General features: G+C 44.8%; 1 protein-coding gene across 1 annotated transcript in view; it reads right to left on the reverse strand.

The window, feature by feature from the left end:
- Positions 1-14,007, reverse strand: part of MPRIP (myosin phosphatase Rho interacting protein) — a 564,937-nt gene extending 550,930 nt beyond the window's left edge. The window contains exons 1-2 of the mRNA XM_086940861.1: positions 13,906-14,007; positions 13,378-13,529 (exon numbers count right to left, since the gene is read on the reverse strand). Of these exons, the coding sequence (XP_086796987.1) occupies positions 13,378-13,499 (122 nt within the window). The 5' untranslated portion in view covers positions 13,500-13,529; positions 13,906-14,007. The remainder of the gene's footprint in view (positions 1-13,377; positions 13,530-13,905) is intronic.
- Between the last annotated feature and the right edge of the window lie 7,694 nt (positions 14,008-21,701).

A 21,701-nucleotide genomic window follows, 5' to 3' on the forward strand; every position in this document is an offset into this window, starting at 1 on the left:
GCCTCTGGTGCTTATGCTGTGGTCTGTTCTGTTTGGTTCTCTTCTCTTCCTTGTACTTGAGGTAGGTATGTCATTCCGCATTGTGCTAGCTTACAAAAAAGTGTGAGGTAGAAAGGTTGTGGTTTCTCGCATAGTCTCTTTGTGCTGGCCTCCTTCTGAGGGATTTCCAGCCGCGCTGCTATTCTCGTCTTCCGAGTGCTCGAGGTAGATGTGTTGTCTTTACTCTCAAAGTCTGAAGTTAGGGTCTCTCAGTTAGTCTTTTAGTGTTCGCGCGTTGCTGTGGGTTGGATGGCAGCATTTCTCCGTCTCTCCTTCTGCTGCGTCTGACGAGGCCCTTCTCTTAGCTCCTGGGCTCTGCGCCTCCATGTGCTCCGGTTCTGGACCCCTTAGGTATGCCCGTAGTTCGTTAGGTTCGTCAAAGATCAGGGTGCCATTCCTGTCGGTTATTTTCATTCTTGACGGTCCGGCGAAACTGAAGGTGATGTTGTCCTTGCGCATTTTTTTTCTCAGAGCCAGGAACCCTTTCCTTGTCTCTACTGTGAGTTTGGAGTAGTCCTGCGTGATTGTTATCTTTTGTCCGTTCATGAGCATCGGCTGGCCCTTTCTGGCGATTGCAAAGATTGCATTCGTTTGGTTGGCTCGCAGCGGTTTAGCCTTGGGCCGTTGCTGTTTTGTTTCTTCTTCGCTATATGCTTTTTCTATTTCGAATGGCCTGTCAAATCTCAGACCCGTTAGAATCGGTAGGAGGATCTCCAGCATGGCTGCGCATGCTCCTGCGGCGTCTTCTTCTCCCTCTGGCACTCCCAGTAATCTTATATTGCCTTTCCTACTCTTGTCATCCTGCTCTGCCAACATTTTTTGCAGCGTGCTTGTCTTCCTTATTACTATCCCTAGATCTTTGTGTGTTATGTTAGTGAGGTCCTTGAGGTTGCTTATTCTTTTCTCCGCTGCGTCTATTCTGCCGTTGGCCCTGCTTTGTTCCGCTCTTATGGCTATCAGTTCCATCTGGATGTTATCGATTGTCTTTTTAGTTGCTTTTGCCAGTTTGTTGCCTTCGTTAATTTTCTTGAGGAGTGTATCTAGCGTTGTTGCTTCGCCATGTTGGCCATTTTTGATTTTGATTGGAGAGTGTCCGTGTTCGTTCCTGCTTTTTTTCGGGTCATTGGCTAACTTCTTTTCATCTTTCCCCGCCATTGCTTTGAAGCCCCTTCTGATCTGGTGCGTTAGAAGCCTTCCTTCCCTTTGTTGTTTGGCAGGGTTGTCTTTTGTAGCTCTGGCCGCTTTAGTGGCAGTGATTTTCTGTGTCTGTGGGGCTTCTTCCCGGAAACGGCTTGGCCACTTGACTGTTCTGGTTCTAGTCTTCGCCCCCGCCAGATTCAAAAGTTCTTTCCCTTGCCTGCGTGGCTTGGAAAAACTCCCTGGTTGTGATGGCTGGTCCTGTGCTGCAGGCCTCCTGCTCTTGGGTGCTGCTTGGCTATGGTTACCCCAAAAGATGGCCGCCACTATGCTGCCGTGCTTTGGGCCACTGCTTCTCGCCACGCCCGCACTTGGCTTGCTCGCTTGCTGTGTATTGGGTCACCGGGGGTGTTCCGTCTGTTGTGGCTTTAGGTTGAGTGTGATTGTTGAGCCGAATGTTCGGCTGTTCGATTGATTTATAGGCCCCCGTCAAGATGGCCGCCACCTCACGCCTCCTCCCTCCGGGGCCTTGACTGGTCCCCACCGCACTGTGCTTGGCCTCTTTTGCCCCCCAGCGGTGTCTACTCGGCTTGTTTCTTGTGTCAGTCGGTTTTGGGGGTGCACGCTTTGGTCCGGGTTGTGTGGGAGGTGCTGCGAGCCCACTCCAAGATGGCCGCTGCTCTCCACCTCGGTCTACCCGTGGTCCGGTTGTCGCTGCGCTTCCTCCGGCGATGCTCTCACGGCTGACTTACTTGTGTTTATGGCGGTGTTTGGCCAGTCCCCTCCCGATATTCGCTCTTTCCTTGTTTCTCTTTTTGGTTAGTCGATCCCCTCCGATGCCCGCGCTCTCTGTGTTTCTTGCGCCGCGTGTATTTTTATGCTTGTTTGCTGCTCCGCCTGACCTGCCACCGCTACTCCTCACTTCCTCTCGTCGCAAGGCGCGCTTGTGACTGCCTGTTATTTCTCTGCTGGTGAGATGGTCGTGTTAAAATGGCCGCGCCCTATTTCGTGGTTCCGGTTTCGTTTTGTTTGGCGGTGCCTTCAGTATACCCGCCTTTACGGCGTTTTGTCTATTTTATTTCTCGCCCCTGCTTCCCGCTTCCGCTTCTCGGCTCCTTACGGTGTGTGGTGGTTCCGCTGGTTGCTTGGTTGCTTGCTTCCTTCGGTCCGGTACTAGTATACCACTCCTGCTTTGATGTATGCCGTCATCTTGAGCGCCGTCTCTTTCTCCTATTCTCGGCTCTTTCCCCCACTCGTAACTTCTTGAAAGTTACCGCTTTGGTTCTTCCGAGCAGTTCTTCTTGTGATCCCCACCTTCGCACACCTCCTGCTCGGTTTGCTGCCATGCAGGGTTCTTTTTCGCCGATTTTCTCGCCGCTAGTTAGACTCGGGGGTCTGGAGCTCCGGACTTAAGTGTGCTTCCTCCTCGCCATCCAAGCCACGCCCCGCCTCTCCTGATTTGTTTTGATCTTATTAAAATCTTTGTTTCCACCACACTTTAGAATTTTAAAAATGCATGCCTCATTTTTGCGTTACTCACTGCAGAATGTGTATGGCTCATTTGCAGGTGTATACATTTTGTTGTACTTTACAAAAAATGACACCCTCAAGCCTTTTATTTCAGACTATCTGTACCCCTGCAAGATTCTCACCTAATTCACTTTACTTTTTATTTGCTGACTGCGAATTGGGAGAAGTCTGTAAACAGCAATCCCCATGTTAAATACATAAGCAGCATTTTGTCAGAAGTCAAAGGCGGACATTTGACCTCTGTCTTTGAAGCGCAGTAAATATGGCAAAATAAATATAGAATTTAAAGACATCTTTATTTATTGCTTGAACTTGTGACTCACCAAACATTGGCTCACGACCCCACAGTGGGTCGTGACCCACACTATTCTAGAGCACAAAGACTTGCATGTAGTCGTGCATTATTGAGAGTGTAGAAGAATTCTCAGTTTTCTGTGTAATAAAGTACATGTCTTTTCAACAAACAGAAACACTGATCGTATTGCACTGCTGTGTGGTTGGTGGCTTTGGCTCTTTAGCCTGAGTAACCTCCACACTAACCTCCCTGAGAAGCCTATGTTGTTCACCCGCACTACTACTGTGTGTTAAGTATGGAAAAGGTTGTACCTGGCCCAATTACGGGAGCCATAGTAGGACTGGCTCCAGTCCAGCAGTAGTAAAAGGTCAATCCCCTACCGTTTGGGCTCAGTGACCCCTGCCTGCCCAAAGACATCATATATGGGGTCTGACACAAGGATTCAAACTTGGGACATGCAAGTGACATGGATGTTTGCAATAAAAGTAGTCACACACTGAGCTGACTGCATAAAATATAAATCTGTGACCTACATGAACATGTTATGCTTTGCAGTAGGCACACTCAAACTCTGTTATTTTATGATAAATCATATTGGTAATACTGATTTCTCCAGGAACTGCTTTAACTACCGGAGTTATGATGATGTTGCTGTACATCAAACACACAAAGGGTGATGGGAGAAATGGTTGCACTTTGTCTATCCGCTGGCAGTGGCTCAGGTAGCATTCCAACCTTTCGTTCTTTTGCCCACCATACCACTTCAGTTTGCACCCAGCCACATGCAGATCAGTCTTGACCCTGTTCCCATAGGAACAATCCAGCCTGAACTGCCCGGGCGAGGGCCTCACTGAACCAAAACAGAAGCACCCCAAAGACCAGTTTCGCGCTGATTGGGGTTCATCGGGCTGGTGGAGCTTTGTTCCAGTGGCACAGTAAGCACGAGACCCACATCTGGGCATATTGTTGCCATTTAGCGCTGTACATCAAATACACAAAAGTGCTGCTGTATATCAGGTACTTTACCCAGTAAGATATTCAGAGTATTAAGTGTACCGGACCTCTCCGGGACCCAGGCCCGGTTTTAATTAAAAACAGATATTGAACAGTGCCCCTATCAGACCCGATATTCATGTTCTTAACTTTATTGCCAAAAACAAGAATGATTTCTTAACAATTGAAACAAATTCCAGCTGTTATTTTAATCCTGTACAAAAATGTGTAAAGGTGTTACGCGGTTTTCAAAATATCGACAAGGTACAAGTAAAAGAAAATGCAGTGCTTTCAAGAGGGTGGGTGTGTGTTGTGCGTTTGGGGATGAGAGGAAGTGCATTCAGGAGACAGTGAAACAAAAATGCTGAAGAGGAACAAGATAAGATTGAAGATGTGCAGATGGACTAGACGCGAAGAGAAAGTATGCACATCTATCATATTGTGTACATAAAAAGAATAATTGCGAGACTCTGAAGACCACTACCCCTTCCACAGGTCTAACTATTTACAATGAAATCATAGTTGTTACTAATTTATCATAAACAGCTAACAGCCATTGACAAAGCCAATAGTTATGGCTGGTTTTAAGAGTAAAAACATCTGTTGATGGACAGAATGCAGAACAATGTCATACATTCACCCCAGTACAGAGATCTGGGCCTAAATCCATTGTTTTTTTGCTCACCACCCCAGTTCAGACATGGCCATATGCAAATCAGCCTTGACCCTGTGCCTCATGGGAACAGTCCAGCCCGAGCTGCCAAGCCATGTCTTTCCTGGATCGGAATCAAGCATCCTAGGACCGGTTTCTGGCTTCTTCCGCCAGGATAGCTTGACTCCAGGGGCGTGGAGAGCACGGGACTCACGTCTGAGCATACCTGTCCCACTTGGGGTGACCCCGATGGATTAAACAATGGATTAAACCCAGATCTGTGACTGGGGATGAATGTTTTTTGCCATTGTGCAACATTCCGTCCATCATCTTGTGTGTTTTGCTGTTCACCCTATGTGGAAAGTGTATGCCCAGACGTGGGTCCCATGCTCATTACGCCACTGGAGTCAAGCTATCTTGGCTGAAGAAGGCTGATAGTCAGAAACCGGTCCTAGGATGCTTGACTCCGGTCCTGGGAAGACATGGCTTGGCAGTTCGGTCTGGACTGTTCCCATGAGGCACAGGGTCAAGACTGATTTGCATATAGCCATGTCTGAACTGGGGTGGCTTGGTGAGCAAAATAACGATGGATTAAACCCAGATCTGTGACTGGGGGTGAATGTTTTGCCATTGTGCAACATTCCGTCCATCATCTTGTGTTTTGCTGTACACCATATGTGGGAAGGGTATGCCCAGACGTGGGTCCCGTGCTCTCCACGCCACTGGAGTCAAGCTATCCTGGATGAAGAAGGCTGATGGCCAGAAACCGGTCCTAGGATGCTTGACTCCGGTCCAAGGAAGACATGACTTGGCAGTTCGGTCTGGACTGTTCCCATGAGGCGCAGGGTCAAGACTGATTTGCATATGGCCATTTCTGAACTGGGGTGGCTTTGTGAGCAATGTAACTATGGATTAAACCCAGATCTGTGACTGGGGGTGAATGTTTTGCCATGGTGCAACATTCCGTCCATCATCTTGTGTGTTTTGGTTTTAAGAGTATGTCAGTTGTGTTGTATATCTGGACGCAATAACAACGCTCAGAGAGGAACCAAAATACCATAGTGCAGCACAATATGGGAATCACAGACATTTAGTTCATATGTTTAAGCCCTTAATTACATAGCCTTGATCCTTTTAGAGACCCCAACACTTTTTTCACTCCACCTAAAGCCCTTGAGATACTTTTTTTTTTAAGCAGTCTGCGACCAATTAAGACTCACAATACATCTATAAAATTAGACCTTACTGCCAATTAATTTTGAACACAGCTTTTTAAAAATAAATGTTTACGTTGAATTTTCTTCTGCGCTTCATTATTCTGCCCCATTTCACTCCACCCTCTTTCAGCTGAAACCCCCTTGAAACACGAGTTTTTTTCCTCCATTTTCAGCGCCAGAGTCAAAGGAATTAATATTGTTCCAAGAAAGCTGGACGCTGGTGTAAAGTTGTCACGTGCGCTTTCCTCATACAAAGAAACCTCTACTCTTGAGTGACAATTCGCAAACGCGGATTCCTTTTCTAACGAAAGCACAGCCACGTTTCAACACGTCCTCCAATACGAGCAGCAGGGCTGGCCCCTCGCCAGATTCCCGAGAACCAGTACGATTAGAGCTACTGTTTAAATAATAAAAGTATATCACCCTTATAATTTCCGTCATTAAAATCGCACACATCATCTAGCCGTCGTGTGATCTCAAACGCTGCCGTCTCCACACCTCTCCGAGTTTACATTTCCGTGACAGATGGTTTGTGTAGAGTGCTCACGTGGGTACCGCAAGCAAGCGCTCCACGCTCGAGCGCAGGCTGCTCCCGCTAACATCTGCCGCGTCGCTCCGGTCCAAGTTAAGGTCGCGCGCTCCACGCTCGAGAGCAGGCTGCTCCCGCCAAATATCTGCCGCTTCGCTCCTGTCCAAGTTAAGGTCGCGCGCGCCACGCTCGAGCGCTGGCTGCTCCAGTCAACATCTGCATTGTCGCTCCGGTCCAAGTTAAGGTGGGCGAGTCAAACAATTAACAGGGAGAGCAGAGCTAAAGGTCTGGCTCGGTTAATAGAGCCCAGCCAACGGTCTGGCTCGGTTCTTGGAGCCCGTGCGCGAGCCGAGCCCTGTAAATGTTTGCTTTGCAAACCACACAACAAAACAACACAAAATATGAAATAGGCTCTCCCACATCCAAAGTGTATTCCATATGTGGATGCTTTGACATTAATATGTCACATTGTAACATTGCACTTCACTGAGAAGAACTTGGTAAAAGTGACAGTTCACTAAAGGTTCGTGTTTAAAAACTAAGAAGTTCTTATGTAAATCCTGTATGTGGCCCAGGATATGATAATGCAACATTATAGTCTATTAAATTAGACACAATATGTTTATGTACAACTGGTATTCTGAGATAACGCATTTGAAAGTGGTTTCATACACAATCATGAAGAAAAGGGAGTTTTGGTGAAATAAAATATTTGCCCAAAAGAACACATTTTAGGAGGGGAAACTGCGATTTATTGAGATTATCTGGCTTCACTAACCACTACAGGGGTATCTATTTGCATTTTTTTTAATATGTCAACGCTTTGTTTTGACTTTTTTGTGCATTTTAATATAGCGTAAACTATTTCGACCCCGAGTTGTTTTAGCTATTTTACAATACAGTAAAGCAGACTCGTTTGAGCTTTTTCAGCCATGGGGAAATTGAGTACTACGCCGAGACCCGAACCCAGTTCCTCGGTTCCATAGTCGGCCCTCCGGACTGTAACGCCACCCTCAGGGTATAATTAACCTCTTAAAAGCTCGACTCGTTATGGGCTCGACTTTCCAACAGGACCCCGGGCTGAGCCAGGACTCGGGGTGCAGCCTGGCTCCTTCTTTCAGTGGCTCGCCTACCTCTAAATCCAAGCCCTGTCAGAAACGAAAGCAAACTGTACGAGCAAGACCGGGATAAAACACACCACTGATGCACAACCGGACATAAACACGGTGGACCCCCAAACACACACTTCGTCGGTTATCTCGGTGTATGCAGGGACTTCAAGGCGGAACCAGACCTTGTCGCACATATTTCAAAAACACATCTGACGCAGTACGAAAAGAAACGCTCAAAAGAATACCTTAAATGTTACTAACGCCAAGGAGAACAGCAAATCTCTGGGGATGCCAGAGCCTTGGATGCATCCCACAGGATACTGTAACGGACAGAACATAAACACTTTCAAATTATAATCCAAAAGACCAAACTGTCTCACCACATCGCAGTGTGAAAGACCTGGCTGGGAAGGAATCTTGAGTTTAACCCTAGCGCAGGGCCACTGGTATTATGCAACAGGAGAGGGCCAAATTAGGCAGCAGGGGTGAGTAAATTATGCAGCACGCAAAGGCAAAGTATGCAGCGTAATGCAGCAAATTTTATGATACTATATTGTCATTACTTTGTCATTTTTACACTTGTTAACACTTTCTGGGAATTAGTTGCACCTCGTTTGTTCCAGTTTAACAACTCAAATATAGCAATTAGCAAGAAAAAGATGACCAGTCAAGCTTTGGAAATGGCCTTCCACAGCAAGAGAACAAGTGTTTCTGTGCTTTTAGTAACTTTTGAACCGTTTGAGCTAGAAACAGATTTTTTTTGGGTTAAATTCTGCAGATTATGCGGCAAATCTAAAATTAAGCGGAAAACACTGCTTTGCACAATCGCATAATTCTAGTGGCCCTGGCCTAGCATTGCTGCCCCATGCAATTGCGGGGCTGAATTAAAAAGGTTTCAAAATTACGCTATGCTGTTTTAATAATTGACACACTCAATTTTTTTTGGCGGAAAATGTTTTTGCAAGTTTAATTCAATACACTGGCTAGGTAAACTTCTGTGTGGCCTGCGTGTTGGCAGCGAGTTCTAATGTAACAGCTGAAACCCCCCGAGAAAACATGAGCTGTTCAATTGGTAACCATCTTTTACCACCGCAAAAGAGGGAGGAGGGTAGCTTAATGTGGCCCCTTACACATCCTCAGCTCTCATACCCTCCTGCCCCAGTGATGTCGTCTTAGTAGATGGTGTAACATTTCTGGTGCAGGGATTCAACACTATTTTGCTGTCCAATATATTGTCATCCCAGGGCATAGGAGGCCAGTTGCATATCAACTAGCATTCTAGACCCACGTCATCTGCTTTTTTTTCCATGCTTAATAATGCCTCCCTTCTTTTGGATACAACAACAGCCCACCTACATCCACTGGCCGGTGGTGATGGACTCATATCTGTTATACTAAGGGCTAACAAGAAAGAATTGTACAATGATTAAGAATATGTGGTAACAACAAGGAGGAAGGAAGGGAGAGAGAAGTAATTTGCGGCACCGTGAATATGTGTGATGGCTGAGGCATGCAGGAAAACCGGCACAGAGCAATAAACTACGAGGATTGGTCCTAGAGGGCAGGAGTGTTAGAAGAAGTGGTACAGAGAAACCGGAGATAAAGCGAATAAGTGAGTTCCTGAAACTCCTCCGAGAGGCAACAGATACAGGACCCCCATGTTTTATCGAAAGAAGGAAGATTAAGTGTAGCCACTGCAGTAAGTTTCTCCATTCCACGAGTTCCCAAAGTTTATATAGCCAATTGAGGTGTGTCGAAATGGTATCAGTACCCCATCTAGATAAAAGGATCTGTTTAGCTGCACCGAGAGCCAACATGATCGCTCGACTTCTGTATGATTTCAATGGGTATGTTAACAAATTAGGGAGACCTAGAAGGATATAACTGTGGAATTTAGGAACGTCAGTGTCAAATGTGCTGTTTACTGCTTCGAGTACCCCATCCTAAAATGAGGCAATCTTGGGGCATTGCCATAGAAAGTGTGTAGGTGTACCCAATTGCCTACATTGTCGCCAACAGGTGTTATCTCTATTCGGGTTCCATTAGGCAATCCTAGCTGGGGTGAAATACCAATAGTGGGCAATCTTTAGGACCATTTCCTTACTGGTAGCGTTGAGGGCAGATGCTCTGGCTTGTTTGAAGGATATCATGCCACTCCTTGTCTGCGAAAATGTGTCTGCATTCCTGTTCCCACCTATGTCGAACAGCAGATTTCAGTGGCAAGAAGAAAAGCGTAGATATACAAGAGAAGCTTCTTGTCCGAGGAACATGTTAGAAGCCATCCCCCAAAGGGAGTGAGTGCCCGAGCCGCATGTGGTCGAATCCAGGGTTGTGTCAACAAATGACAGATTGCCATATATTTCCAGTGGGCTGTTGAGGGTAATCTAAATGCAGATTGGAGCTTCGGAAAGTCCATGAGGCGCTCTAAGTCAATTGGATTGCCTACACTTACACAGTTTGCCTCCTGCGAGGCCACAGTAGTTGAGCCACTCTGTGCCGGTGGGAAATCTGGATTTCCCATTATCGGTGTCAATGGAGACAAGGGAGTAGAGAGGCCCTGCCGGAGCTGTACCCTAACCCAGACCCCAACTGTAGCACGCAGCACCGGAGAAACATACACTCCCATAGGTCTATAGGGTCTTGGTAACCGGGGCACCTTCCATAAAGGTATGCCATCAACCACCTGATGAATAAAGCCCCAATGTTTTTCTGTGCTGTGCCGGGCCCACTCCACGATATATCGTTGTTGAGCTGCCTGGTATTAAAATTCTGTTACCTTTTTTTGAGTAATTATTTAAGCACAATCTGGAAATAATGAAAAATAAAGTGAGAATCATCTATTGCCCCTTATAAATGCCACTTCATTGCTATTTTGAAATCTACCCAGAAGCAGATCTAGGTAACTGTCACATCCCGCACATTTGCCTATAGCTCACCATCTCCCCACTGTGATAAATCTTTTTCTGGAGAAAGGTAAAACTGGTAAGGGTAAGGGATAATTGCCAGAACAGACGTCCCATTCTCCTGAAAGAGGGGTGTTTCTGACAATGTAGACATTTTGGACACGGGAGGTGGTCAGAGGAAATAGGTGGGGTCCTTGATTTGGTCGATAACACAACTTCCACCAGTCTCATCCTTGCATGTGCAGCTGGGGTAGACACTAGAAACTGCCAGGGCTGCCTTTGAAATCTTGAAAAACCTGCCTTCACATTTGAAAGCGTGTAGGATGACTGAAGATTGTTCCCAATAATTGCCATGATCTTACATGCTCACTAAAGCCTTGCCATGGGAAAAATAGGATATCAAGTTAAGTGTAAATGCGCTATTTGTCCATCGAAAGGCAGTAATAAACACTAAAGCAGACATAAATCACTGATGTGAACAGTATCAGGGTTAATGCAAACACAACAGGTGATGGACCGAATGTGGATCAATGTCACACACTCTCCCCAGTCCAAAGATCTGGGCCCAAATCCATCGTTTTTTTGCACTCCACACCACCCTGGGTTAGACAATGGCGATATGCAAATCAGCTCTGACCCTGTGCCCCATCGGTCCATCACCTGTTGTGTTTGCAGTATCAGGGTTAAAGCAGAGTTTATTTTTTAAATATGGAGATCGCCTCTGCAGGAGCTACAAACCAAAAGGTTGTAGGCCCTTTTCAGCACTCACTGTAGATTCACGCAGGTACGCCATAAACATACATGTATGCGTCTTCTGTGACTGTTTTCTGATTTTACTCAGAGGTCTTCCTGCTCAGACTGTGTTTTCCTGCCTCAGAGCTTTTATCTCACCGAAAATTGTTTGCTGCTAGTAATTTGTTCTGTCAACTCTTCCATCCCTTTGTGTGCTCCAGCATAATGCTGCACCCGCAAGCAATGCAATTAATAATGCAATTCATACACTGTAACAAGTGCAACAAAATGAGTATGTTGTGGTGAATGACTGCCACTCAGAATATCAATTTCCAACATTTTGTTCAAGATTGCTTAAAGAGTAACATAAATTCAACAATGGTTCTTCAGTAAAACAATGCAACTAATATATGCAACCATCTATTCATGAACAAGGGTAAATTAAGTTGTTGACGAGACCTAGTTTGAAGTGGTGCCTTTGGATGGTGCCAAGCCTGACTCAAAAGAACTGCAGACTGGACACTGAGAAGGAGTATAAATCGTTTCCCTTCAGTACACAATAGTTCTCTGGATCTAAAAGCCACAACCCCGAATGAAACATTAAAAGCTAGTTTATTAAAATATATTTGAACCTCAAATTTCTGAACAGCAAAAATGCTTAAAACCTTAAGTCTTAAACGTGCCTTCTTTGAAGATGAGGATCAAAAATATGTTCAAAAAGCAAGTCACCACATCTTCTGAGGCTCAAGCCTGTCAGACAGAACTGCCTGGAAAGCAACTCCGCCCATTAATTTCCATCGGTTTTTAGGTTTGTCACTCTTATTTTCTTACTTTCCTTTTAATGATTTTATTTGTTTTACCCCATTTATCTAGCCTTTGTCTCTACTTTGGGCCACAGCCTGTTAACCATCTCTCTGATTGACTCCTTTGATCCTTCCACAAGTGTCTGCTTTTTGGGAACTTATTTCTTTTTCTAAAAACACTCCATGATAGTGCAAGCATTTCACCCATTCTCTGTGTTATCCCACTTCAACCACCACATACCATTTTTATAACATTATAAAAATTTAATTTTTTACAGCTACCCTTTTGGCCATTCTCCCATGCAATTTAGCTTCATGTTCCATTCTCTTGTTCCTTCGTTCCCCCATCCCCGTTGCTGAGTCCATTTGCCTCCCTTCTCATGCCCTCCATGTTACTTCCCTCAACCAGTGCTCACTGTGTTGGCGCTGTCCTGTGCACCCCTGTATTATTCCGCTGCCATTCTGTGTTACTTTACCTGCCCTCCTGTTCCTTCCCCCATCTTCCATGATTCCACCCCTTCTCTGTTGCTTCCCCTTCTACTCAAGTTACTTTTTAAAAAAAATTCCTGCTCCAATTTGAATCAGTAAACAAAAAGAAAAAAATCATGTCATTTAGAAGGTGCGTGAATGCTTGGTGCTTACGCCTACAAAATGATGCAGCCGGCTGTATAGGCTTTTTTTCTGTTTAAGAGCGATGCAGAACAGCATGGCTAAAACCATTGACAAAGCCAATAGGTCCCAAAGGGGAGACCCATTGGCTTTGCAATGGTTTTTTTAAAAGCAGTATCTAGCCAGTAATTAAAAGCATGAATCTAAGATTGTACACCCAAGAACAAACAGAACAAACACTAAAATGGATGAAAACGTGGTCAAGACTAGATCACAAAGGAGAAGTGATGCAACAGGCTCGTTCTATGTCACTCTTGCTCATGGTAACACACAGTAATATGACGCCATTAAATGTGTGCTTTGCCATCGTAGGCCTAGCAATTTAGCATCTATCAGGCTTCACAACCGTGAGAAATATTTGTGGGTTATGACTCAACGGTTAATATCACCAAAGATTTCAAATTGAAAGCAAACCATCTGATGAAACCCAATCTAGAAATGAATTCCATTCCAAAAGCCAGACATGCCAATTTGCAAATTAGCACACAATGGCCACACAGAATTACGGGGCATCTTCAGCATGCACACAGACGTCCATCTGTGAAGGAGACAACGTAACACTCATTGGCTTCTGCAGTGGGTAAGTATCACTGGCCATGAATATGTAATATAAATAACGCTGAGTGCTCTTGCCAAATCTGCCAAATATAGCCTGGACCACCTAAGGCAGATGTATTACTACTAGTGATAAGTAAATCTACTATGGGACTGACCCATCAATGCTACAAAAAGCACCCAGAGATATCCTCTTCACTCATCCACTCACCCGTTGATTATTTCTTTGTTTTCTGCTCTGATAAAGTGCTCCTTCTCGGAGGTCATGATGCACAGGGAAAACTTCTGGCCCGTCCGGCCTTCTCCATCCACCACATCCGTGCACTGGTTCATGTTAATGGTGCCTTGAGGAAGGGTCGTGGGCTGGAAGACAAAGCAGTAGTAGGTTTTATAAGAGAGAACTTAAAAAAAAAGTACTCTCCAGTAAGATCTGAAACAGTTCTACGTGCAAGTAGACAAATCCGGCACAAAAGCAGCACGTCTGGATTGATCACCGTAACATTTTTAATTACCATAGCGCTTTATAGCTCATCAGTGGTACTGAGTCTTTCGTTTGCATCCAAACACTCCAAGGGCAAAAAGCAACCACGCCACAAATCATTTGAAATATTTAAATTTATATTCAAAACAATTACCCTTCATTTACTTCATTATTCCACCCACTCTTTGCCCAATGCAAGGAATTTAGACTCCAGCAATAGATTTGTGTCTTAACCCAATGTTATCAGCAAACACATACCTACATATCAAGTTAATTGTTGCCTTTGAAAATTCTAACAGGAGCTTGCAGGTATAATACAATCTCAGACTTCAGCTAATTGACTGTTTGCTGTCAAAGGACAAAAGCCTCAACATTGACACCGCTGTATAAACTACTCTCGCTGGAGCAGCCTATATCTGACTGGGTGGCTGGCAGCCACGTCCCGAGTCCAGGCTCCATCATTTATTACTCATCAAAGTTAATGAAACTGTGAGCTTTGTCGTTATCTCCGCCTGCCAGCCTGCAGTCCCCTAATGATTCGTCTATGACCGAGCTGCTTAGAAGCTGCCAATGTTACTCGGAAATCAGACAAAGAGGGAGGTATTTAACACTGTGAGGGGAGAACCAATCCTCAACTGCCGTTTCACAGGTAATCTCTGAAAACCTCCGTTTGTGGCGTTCTCTCGCACTGCTTTCAAGCTCAAAAGTTTACACGCAGCATGTAACATTCAAATGCTAAAGTATTTAAAGAGAACAGAAAAACATTTATTCTTGCTCAATTTATATCACACAAATATGGAAATGGACAAAAATGCTAGTGAAAGGACAAGTTACAAATGTAAACCTTGGGAGAATTATCCACTTCCTTAACTCTGCCTTCAACAGGTAAATGAGACTGTGTGTAATGTTTACTTCATTCACCTTCAATTTATTTAAACTTTCATATACAAAACTTTTACATTCATTTAACTCATAAGAATAAGGGTCTTTGGGACATGATTTACAAAGCTTTCTTCTATAAGTATCTGTAGTTTACTCCTGGAATTTCAGCAGTAAGGGCCACTGTGTGGGAGGAACAAAAAAAACGTTGCCAATCGGGAACTTATTTCTAGGTAGAGATTCTTTAATGGTTTCAGCACTTTCACCCTATGCAATGTTCCAATAACACTGAAACGATGTTCTTGGAGGCAGAAAAAACGTTTATTACTACAAATGAATGTGAAATATATTGATTTCACAACAGACCAACACATTTCACTAGCTCATAGTTTCTGTAGAATGGATATGCTTGAAATCAATAAATGAAATAAACATCTCTTGCCTCAATTAACTTAGAAAAATAGAAATGCTTTGTTCACTGGATTTATCAGCAATACTGTGCAAAACATTTATCAATGTGACACAATTAAGAGAGCGTTGGGAATTTAATAGATTAGATGCCTGCTAATGCCTAGAATTGTTAATTTGAAGATAGTGATCTACAAAAATGTATTTTCAGTTGTTGTATTCACGAGGGTCAACACTACTTCCCAAATACTTTCACTGAGCTGGGTGGGTGAGAAAATGTGTCTTCCCTTCATGTACATATCCAGCACTTTTCTCTAGAACCTTTCCACAGCTTTGCCAAGTCGTAAACCGTGACATGGATCCTCTCCCGATAATGAATATATACACAACAGATGCCACACCAAATCCTACCCTTCAAAATTATTTTCGATGTGCCTCAACATGGCGTTTAACAACAGGCCAACACATTTCACTAGCTCATAGTTTCTGTAGAATGGATATGCTTGAAATCAATAAATGAAATAAACATCTCTTGCCTCAATTAACTTAGAAAAATAGAAATGCTTTGTTCACTGGATTTATCAGCAATACTGTGCAAAACATTTATCAATGTTACACAATTAAGAGAGCGTTGGGAATTTAATAGATTAGATGCCTGCTAATGCCTAGAATTGTTAATTTGAAGATAGTGATCTACAAAAATGTATTTTCAGTTGTTGTATTCACGAGGGTCAACACTACTTCCCAAATACTTTCACTGAGCTGGGTGGGTGAGAAAATGTGTCTTCCCTTCATGTACATATCCAGCACTTTTCTCTAGACCCTTTCCACAGCTTTGCCAAGTCGTAAGCCGCGACATGGATCCTCACCCGATAATGAATATATACACAACAGATGCATCACCAAATCCTACCCTTCAAAATTATTTTCCATGTGCCTCAACATGGCATTTAACTGACTCCATGCTTTGCTAATGCATTCAGAAATCTGCATCTACATCTAATGGGTGTATTAAGAACCATCTATCCCCTCTAATCTACAAGATGCTACTAGTGAAGACCTTGCATACTTAGGAAACCTATGTTCACCACCACTAGCAGAGCCACTCTGAAGCTCTCGCTGACATAGAACAGCACATCCAAGACGTAATAGGCTGCAGCCACCGAACATCCAGACACACCCTGGTGCCATCAGACTACTGGTCTGTCCACACATGGTCAGGCATACAGGACCCACGCATCATCAGTTATGTCAGACTCCTGAACTGGGAGGCACATCAAACTGAGGCACCGAAAGTTACCCAAAAAACCCATACGCTACCAGCCACATCAGACTCCTGGGCGGACGGCTGGTGTTAGGCATGTCAGACCGACAGGTACCTGAGAGAAGTGAGCACCATCATATGTTATGTCAGATTCATGGACTGGAGAGTTACTGTTAGCTCCCCAAACCCCGTCAGGGGACGATACAAGACCGCCCCATGCACCTCAGTCATGTCAGACTTAAGGGCTGTCTGCCCGCTCTCAGACTAACTCCACCAAAGTGTCAATCAGCTGACCAGACTCTAGGTTCCATGAGGCATATGACAGCAATACATTTTCATGTGCCATAGGCATGCATGGCAGGGGCCTCTTTCTGTAATCACATACAGGCTGTTAACACGAGAGATCATGGCACCAGAAACACAAGGCCGCTCTACCTTCCATTAGGCATGCAATGCCCTCACACGGTCGTCTTACAAAGTGCATTTGTTTCGACTCTTTTCCTTGTAACTCCTCCCTTACTTAATCATGCATTTAGCTACGATGAGCTTTTTGAATACCGCCTTCAGATCGTCTGGTTGCCCGTCAACCGTTTAGATGTCTCATTGTGGCCCTTAAGAGTTATTAAACCTTAAACTAAAATGTGTCAGGCAGAACTCTTTGTTGCTGAACTGTCGCTGAATTGCCTAACATTTGTGCCACTCTCACAGAACCCCTGACGTAAAATAATGTTTTGCATCAATAGGGGTTATAATGGGAGTTATGAGAGTGTGCTTTATGAAATAGGTGTGAGTGCAGCCACGCCAAGTTCTGCTGTTATTCACAAGCATGCCTTAGCAATCTAAATTTACAGTCATTTTAAAAAACAGCTGAGTGAAGGAAGGGCAAGCCCCAACAGAGGCTGAGCTTTAAGGAATTCCACACTTTGATCTTCAGGTTCTCACAAGGAATGACTCACTTCTGCTCTGTTACCTCACCCTCTACCTCAAAGCTGGCTGCCTTTCCTTTGCTTGTGGTTTGTGAGGCTCTGGAGCCACAGGCTGAGAGAAGCCCACTTTCACGGCTCTCGTCCACGGCCGATGGACTAGAGGGCCCTGGCATGCGAGGTAAGGGTTCATATGACGGAGGGATGACTCTGCTCCGAGTAAGTCATCGGCTGCTCTCCCGTCTCCCTTTCCATTAATTCAGATCACTGCCCACGCACGGCCACCCACGCTCCCAGCAGATTCCGAAGTAAGCCGATTAAGAGAGCCAAGCAGATTGCCTTGGCGAGTTTAACTCTGTGGGTTCCATGTTCACTTCATGAGCTCGACCTCCCTGCTTGCATTTGTGATTCACTAAGAGTGAGCCGAACCTGTACTCTGAATGACTTGGATCTATGTAGGCTGGTCTAATAAATATGATTTGACCACTGCCCGCCCCATTCATACTATTACCCTGCACATTACATGTAGTGGATCCGACTCGGATTTATATGATGCTTCGAATCTAACATGCATCGACTTGCTGCAGTCCTGGAAATGTGCAGTGAAAACAAGCATTGGCAAAGCCAATAGGTCTTGCCTATGTGAGAGCTAGTGGCTTTGCCAAAGTCTTTTAGCCCTGTTGTACAGCAGTGTGACTACTGTTCAGCATGGCTAGACATTAGTAGAGTGACGTAGACCTGAGCGGTGCAGAGTGCCGTAGAGTAGGGAAAAGCAGAGTGGCAAAGAGTGGAGTGGCATGAGTGGCAAAGAGTGGAGTGGCATGGAGAGGAGAGGCACAGAACGGAGCAGGGTGGGTTGAGAAGTGCAGACCCGAGTGGTGTCGAGGGGCCTAGAGTAGTATTGAGTATAGTGGCGTACAGTAGTACAGTTGTGGTTGTAAGTACCTAAAGTGTCAAGAGAGTAAGCAGATAGGGTAAAAGCAACATAAAAAGAAGCTGTATGCCTGTGTTAAATGTAGGAAAGCATATTGCACATCCAGCAATAATACCGAAACGATTATAAAATAAAAAAGCAAAAAGTAGGGTGTTGCAAAAAGATGAGGAAGAACAAAAACGAGGAAGAATACATGTACTTGGTCCATGCTCAAGTGAAGAGCTAACAAGAAAGGAAGAGAAGTCTCAAGTAGATAAGCAATCGAAAGACTGCAAATGAGTGGGACAACAAAGGGAAACAGCATCTACAACACTGTTTTTTCAATGAAGTACCATTACAAAGCGGTTGTTACATCAACTGCGTTGTTAGTACGCAATACCTTTACATCGCAAGTCATTAGAATGAGGTGCTGTAGGGGGCGCTAAGGTGTTGGATATGAAACCCAACACCTTCCCTGCTGTTGCGCAAACTGGAGTAGGAATAGTAAATAATACTATTCCTTAGTCCAGCGCGCCCCCTACAGCAAGTTGTTATAATGACTTGCGATGTAAGGGTATTGTGCACTTACAATGCAGTTGTTGTAACGACTGTGTTGTAAAAGTACGCATTGTAATAGCATGCGATGTAACATGCTATATTCGAAAACGAAAGTATGATGTGGGTCGGTTGTAAGCTCGCTGAATTATAAACCATGTGTTTTGCAGCACAGAGCATGAGCTGTGTAGGTGAGACCTAAAATGGGGAAATAGAGTGGGAAAACTGTTGAACAGGGAGAAAAGGTGGGAAAAGAGGAATGGGGGGCTGAAAAGGGTAAGAAATCAAGAATCCTTGAGGAGCTCAGATGTGAAGAGTGGTCAGGGAGAGTTAAAGTGGGGGAAGAGCTATTGTGGATGTTTTCGCTGCATCAAGTCCATTCCACCATGAGAAGCCCTTACCTCACTAATAGGGAACGCAATAAATGAGCATTGCTAGGAAGGAATACTTACAGTTAGTCTACTCAACAGACACAGATATATCCACAGATCATTATCTAAAAATCTAACAAGATCGACCATATCCTTCAATGGAATCCCCTCGAAGTGGAACTCTCATCACCAGCCATTCCCTAGATTTCAGAGCCCAACTCCCACTTACTGAATTCTTTCTTTACACCTACCAGGTCAGTAGCTAAACAAGCCCTGGCATAGTCAACAGGCCCAGTTTTAATGTGTTAACACTTGCAGAATAAGTATATTAATGCAAGACAAACAGAAGAAACAGAAGTCTGGTGCTAGTTTTTGTTTCGATATCAAATAAGCGTTGGATAGCAAGGGAGCCTTCATTGAAGTCTGTCTTTAGTTTATTTGACATGAAATGAAATGATGTAATATAATGAAGGCTCCCTTGCCAGCGGACTTTCATTTGACGGAAACAAAAAGAGGACTATTTAAGGCAAGAGAGTTTTCAATACATACATTAATTTCTAGTCACATAAAAAAAAGTAAACCACACAAGGCGCACTAATGAGAAGCCACGAAGAGGAATATCAGGCAAGAGAACAATAAGCACACATGGGACGGAATGGGAGGGAGGAATAAAGAGTGGTGGCAGACATGAAAAAAAGTGGAACACGCAGGAAAGATGGGGCTGGGAGGGATGAACAAGTGAGTGGTGCGGGTGGAGGGAAACACAGAGCACAGAAAGGAGGAGGGAGGAGGAACAAGAGTGGGTGGAAGGTGGGCGAAAGGGAGACTGGAAAGGGAGGGGAAAAGACTGAGGATAGGAAAAACGAGCTAGGACTGACACCCATGCCCACCACCCACGCCAAGAACCTCAGTATAATCACAGAGAGCAACTCGACGTGGTCCCCCAAGTGAACACTGGCACACCTGATGCTTCCATATCCTGAAGATGGTGAGGAAGATTGTGAAATTGCTTCCAATCAGCACCCGAAAAAAGGCCACATATACTTTGACAAGCAAGCTAGACTACAGGAACAAACTCAATGCAAACATCAACAAACTCTACAGAAGGCTGAAGACCATTAAGAACTCGGAGAGAAGCATCACTCTCAACAACCCATGCCACACTCCCATCACCCCACACCTGAAGTAGCTCAACTGGCCTATACACAAGAGGGGCCATTTCAAACTCCTTATCCACACTTTCAAGGCACTACATAACACTGGCCCAACATACTCAACAGACGTACCTGCGTTCACAAACATCCTAGACAACTCCACTTGTCCGGACTCCTACTTGGACACATCCCACGCATACAGAAAACTAGATACAGCTGTTTTGCCTTCTCATAGATCACTCTGTATGCGTGAAACAGCCTGCCCCTACACAGAAAGCATCCTCTTCGCTTCTTGAATTCCACAGTAAGCTGAAGACCTGGCTTTTTGAGCAGTCCCAGTTGGTCATAGGTTTGGCTAGACTCACACGGGCACAGCGCCAGGATATTCTCATGGGTGATAGTGCGGTCTAAAAATGTGCATAACATAACAGCCAGCTACACATGGTGAGGGTAATACTCCTCTGTGAGAAGCCAACCCCCCTCTATGCATATTTTACATCTAAGGAAGGGAGAACCAACTTCATCCTGGCATCATAGCTAATGGGCAGCCAAATTTTCCTTTATCACTTAAGTTTTTTCCCTCCTTCAATACTTTGGCTATGACCGTTATAGGTATAGGGAGGTCGTACTGGTGGGATTTCTGTGTGGTTTCCATAGCTGCCCATCTGAGACACATTGGATGTGACAGGGCTGCCTTTGCCATGGGCGGGGACGTTACTTGGCAGCACTTACTTAAGATCACCAGCCAGAAGCCTGATGAATCTATTCTCCTCTTACTGGGTAAAAAACAAGTATGCATTTGTGTCTTTCATACAGTGGTCATTGAGGCATAACATATCTCCTGAGTTTGTATTATCGTCACTGAGCTGAGACCATGTGTTCCAAAGTTACATGTCCGATTCTTTCAAGTAAAATCTGGAACATCTGCTTGTGCTTTTGTGGGAAAGCTCCAATCTCATTCCAACCAGGAGTTACATTGTTCGGGTGCTCTAAGGCCACAAGGATAGTTTTCAGGATAGGTTTCTGGACCTGCAGTTTGCAAACTACCTTCGCCAACTTAAGACAAAAGGTCGCTTGAACATGCTGTGTGTCACAGACTGGTATATAAAAATGAAACAAAAATCAGGGCGAGGAAGTGGCGAAAGGGCCAGAGCAGCTGACTTTGGAACTGGGGAACCAGGTTCGAGTCTCGGCGTCGGCTCTACATCCTGTGATTCTGGGCAAATCTCCCAGGCCTACCAAAAAAAAGTGCCCTTGCAGTGTAGAGCGCCTCGATACCTTCGGGTCAAGTTCGCGCAATGTAAAATTGCCACAAAAAAAAGCAGAACGCACACAATTGTGTTGAGGCATGCCATGGCACTAGCCCGCGCCTCCCCTCCTCGAGATCATGGCACGGAATTCCACAGCAACAGCTGCTGCCATGAGAAAAAATATTCCTTCAGCGAGAAAGCAACCAAGAGTGCTCGATGCAGGAGACTGCGGTAGGGGAGGCGTTCATCATCGTACAAGACAATAATCCTGTCTCTGCGCTTGACGGGAGATGAAAGGGGGCTCCGGGAGCACGGGTCACGTGACAGTGCCTGTTGT

This window comes from Lissotriton vulgaris, chromosome 10 (assembly GCF_964263255.1).
Source record: "Lissotriton vulgaris chromosome 10, aLisVul1.2, whole genome shotgun sequence".
Lineage (NCBI taxonomy): Eukaryota > Metazoa > Chordata > Amphibia > Caudata > Salamandridae > Lissotriton > Lissotriton vulgaris.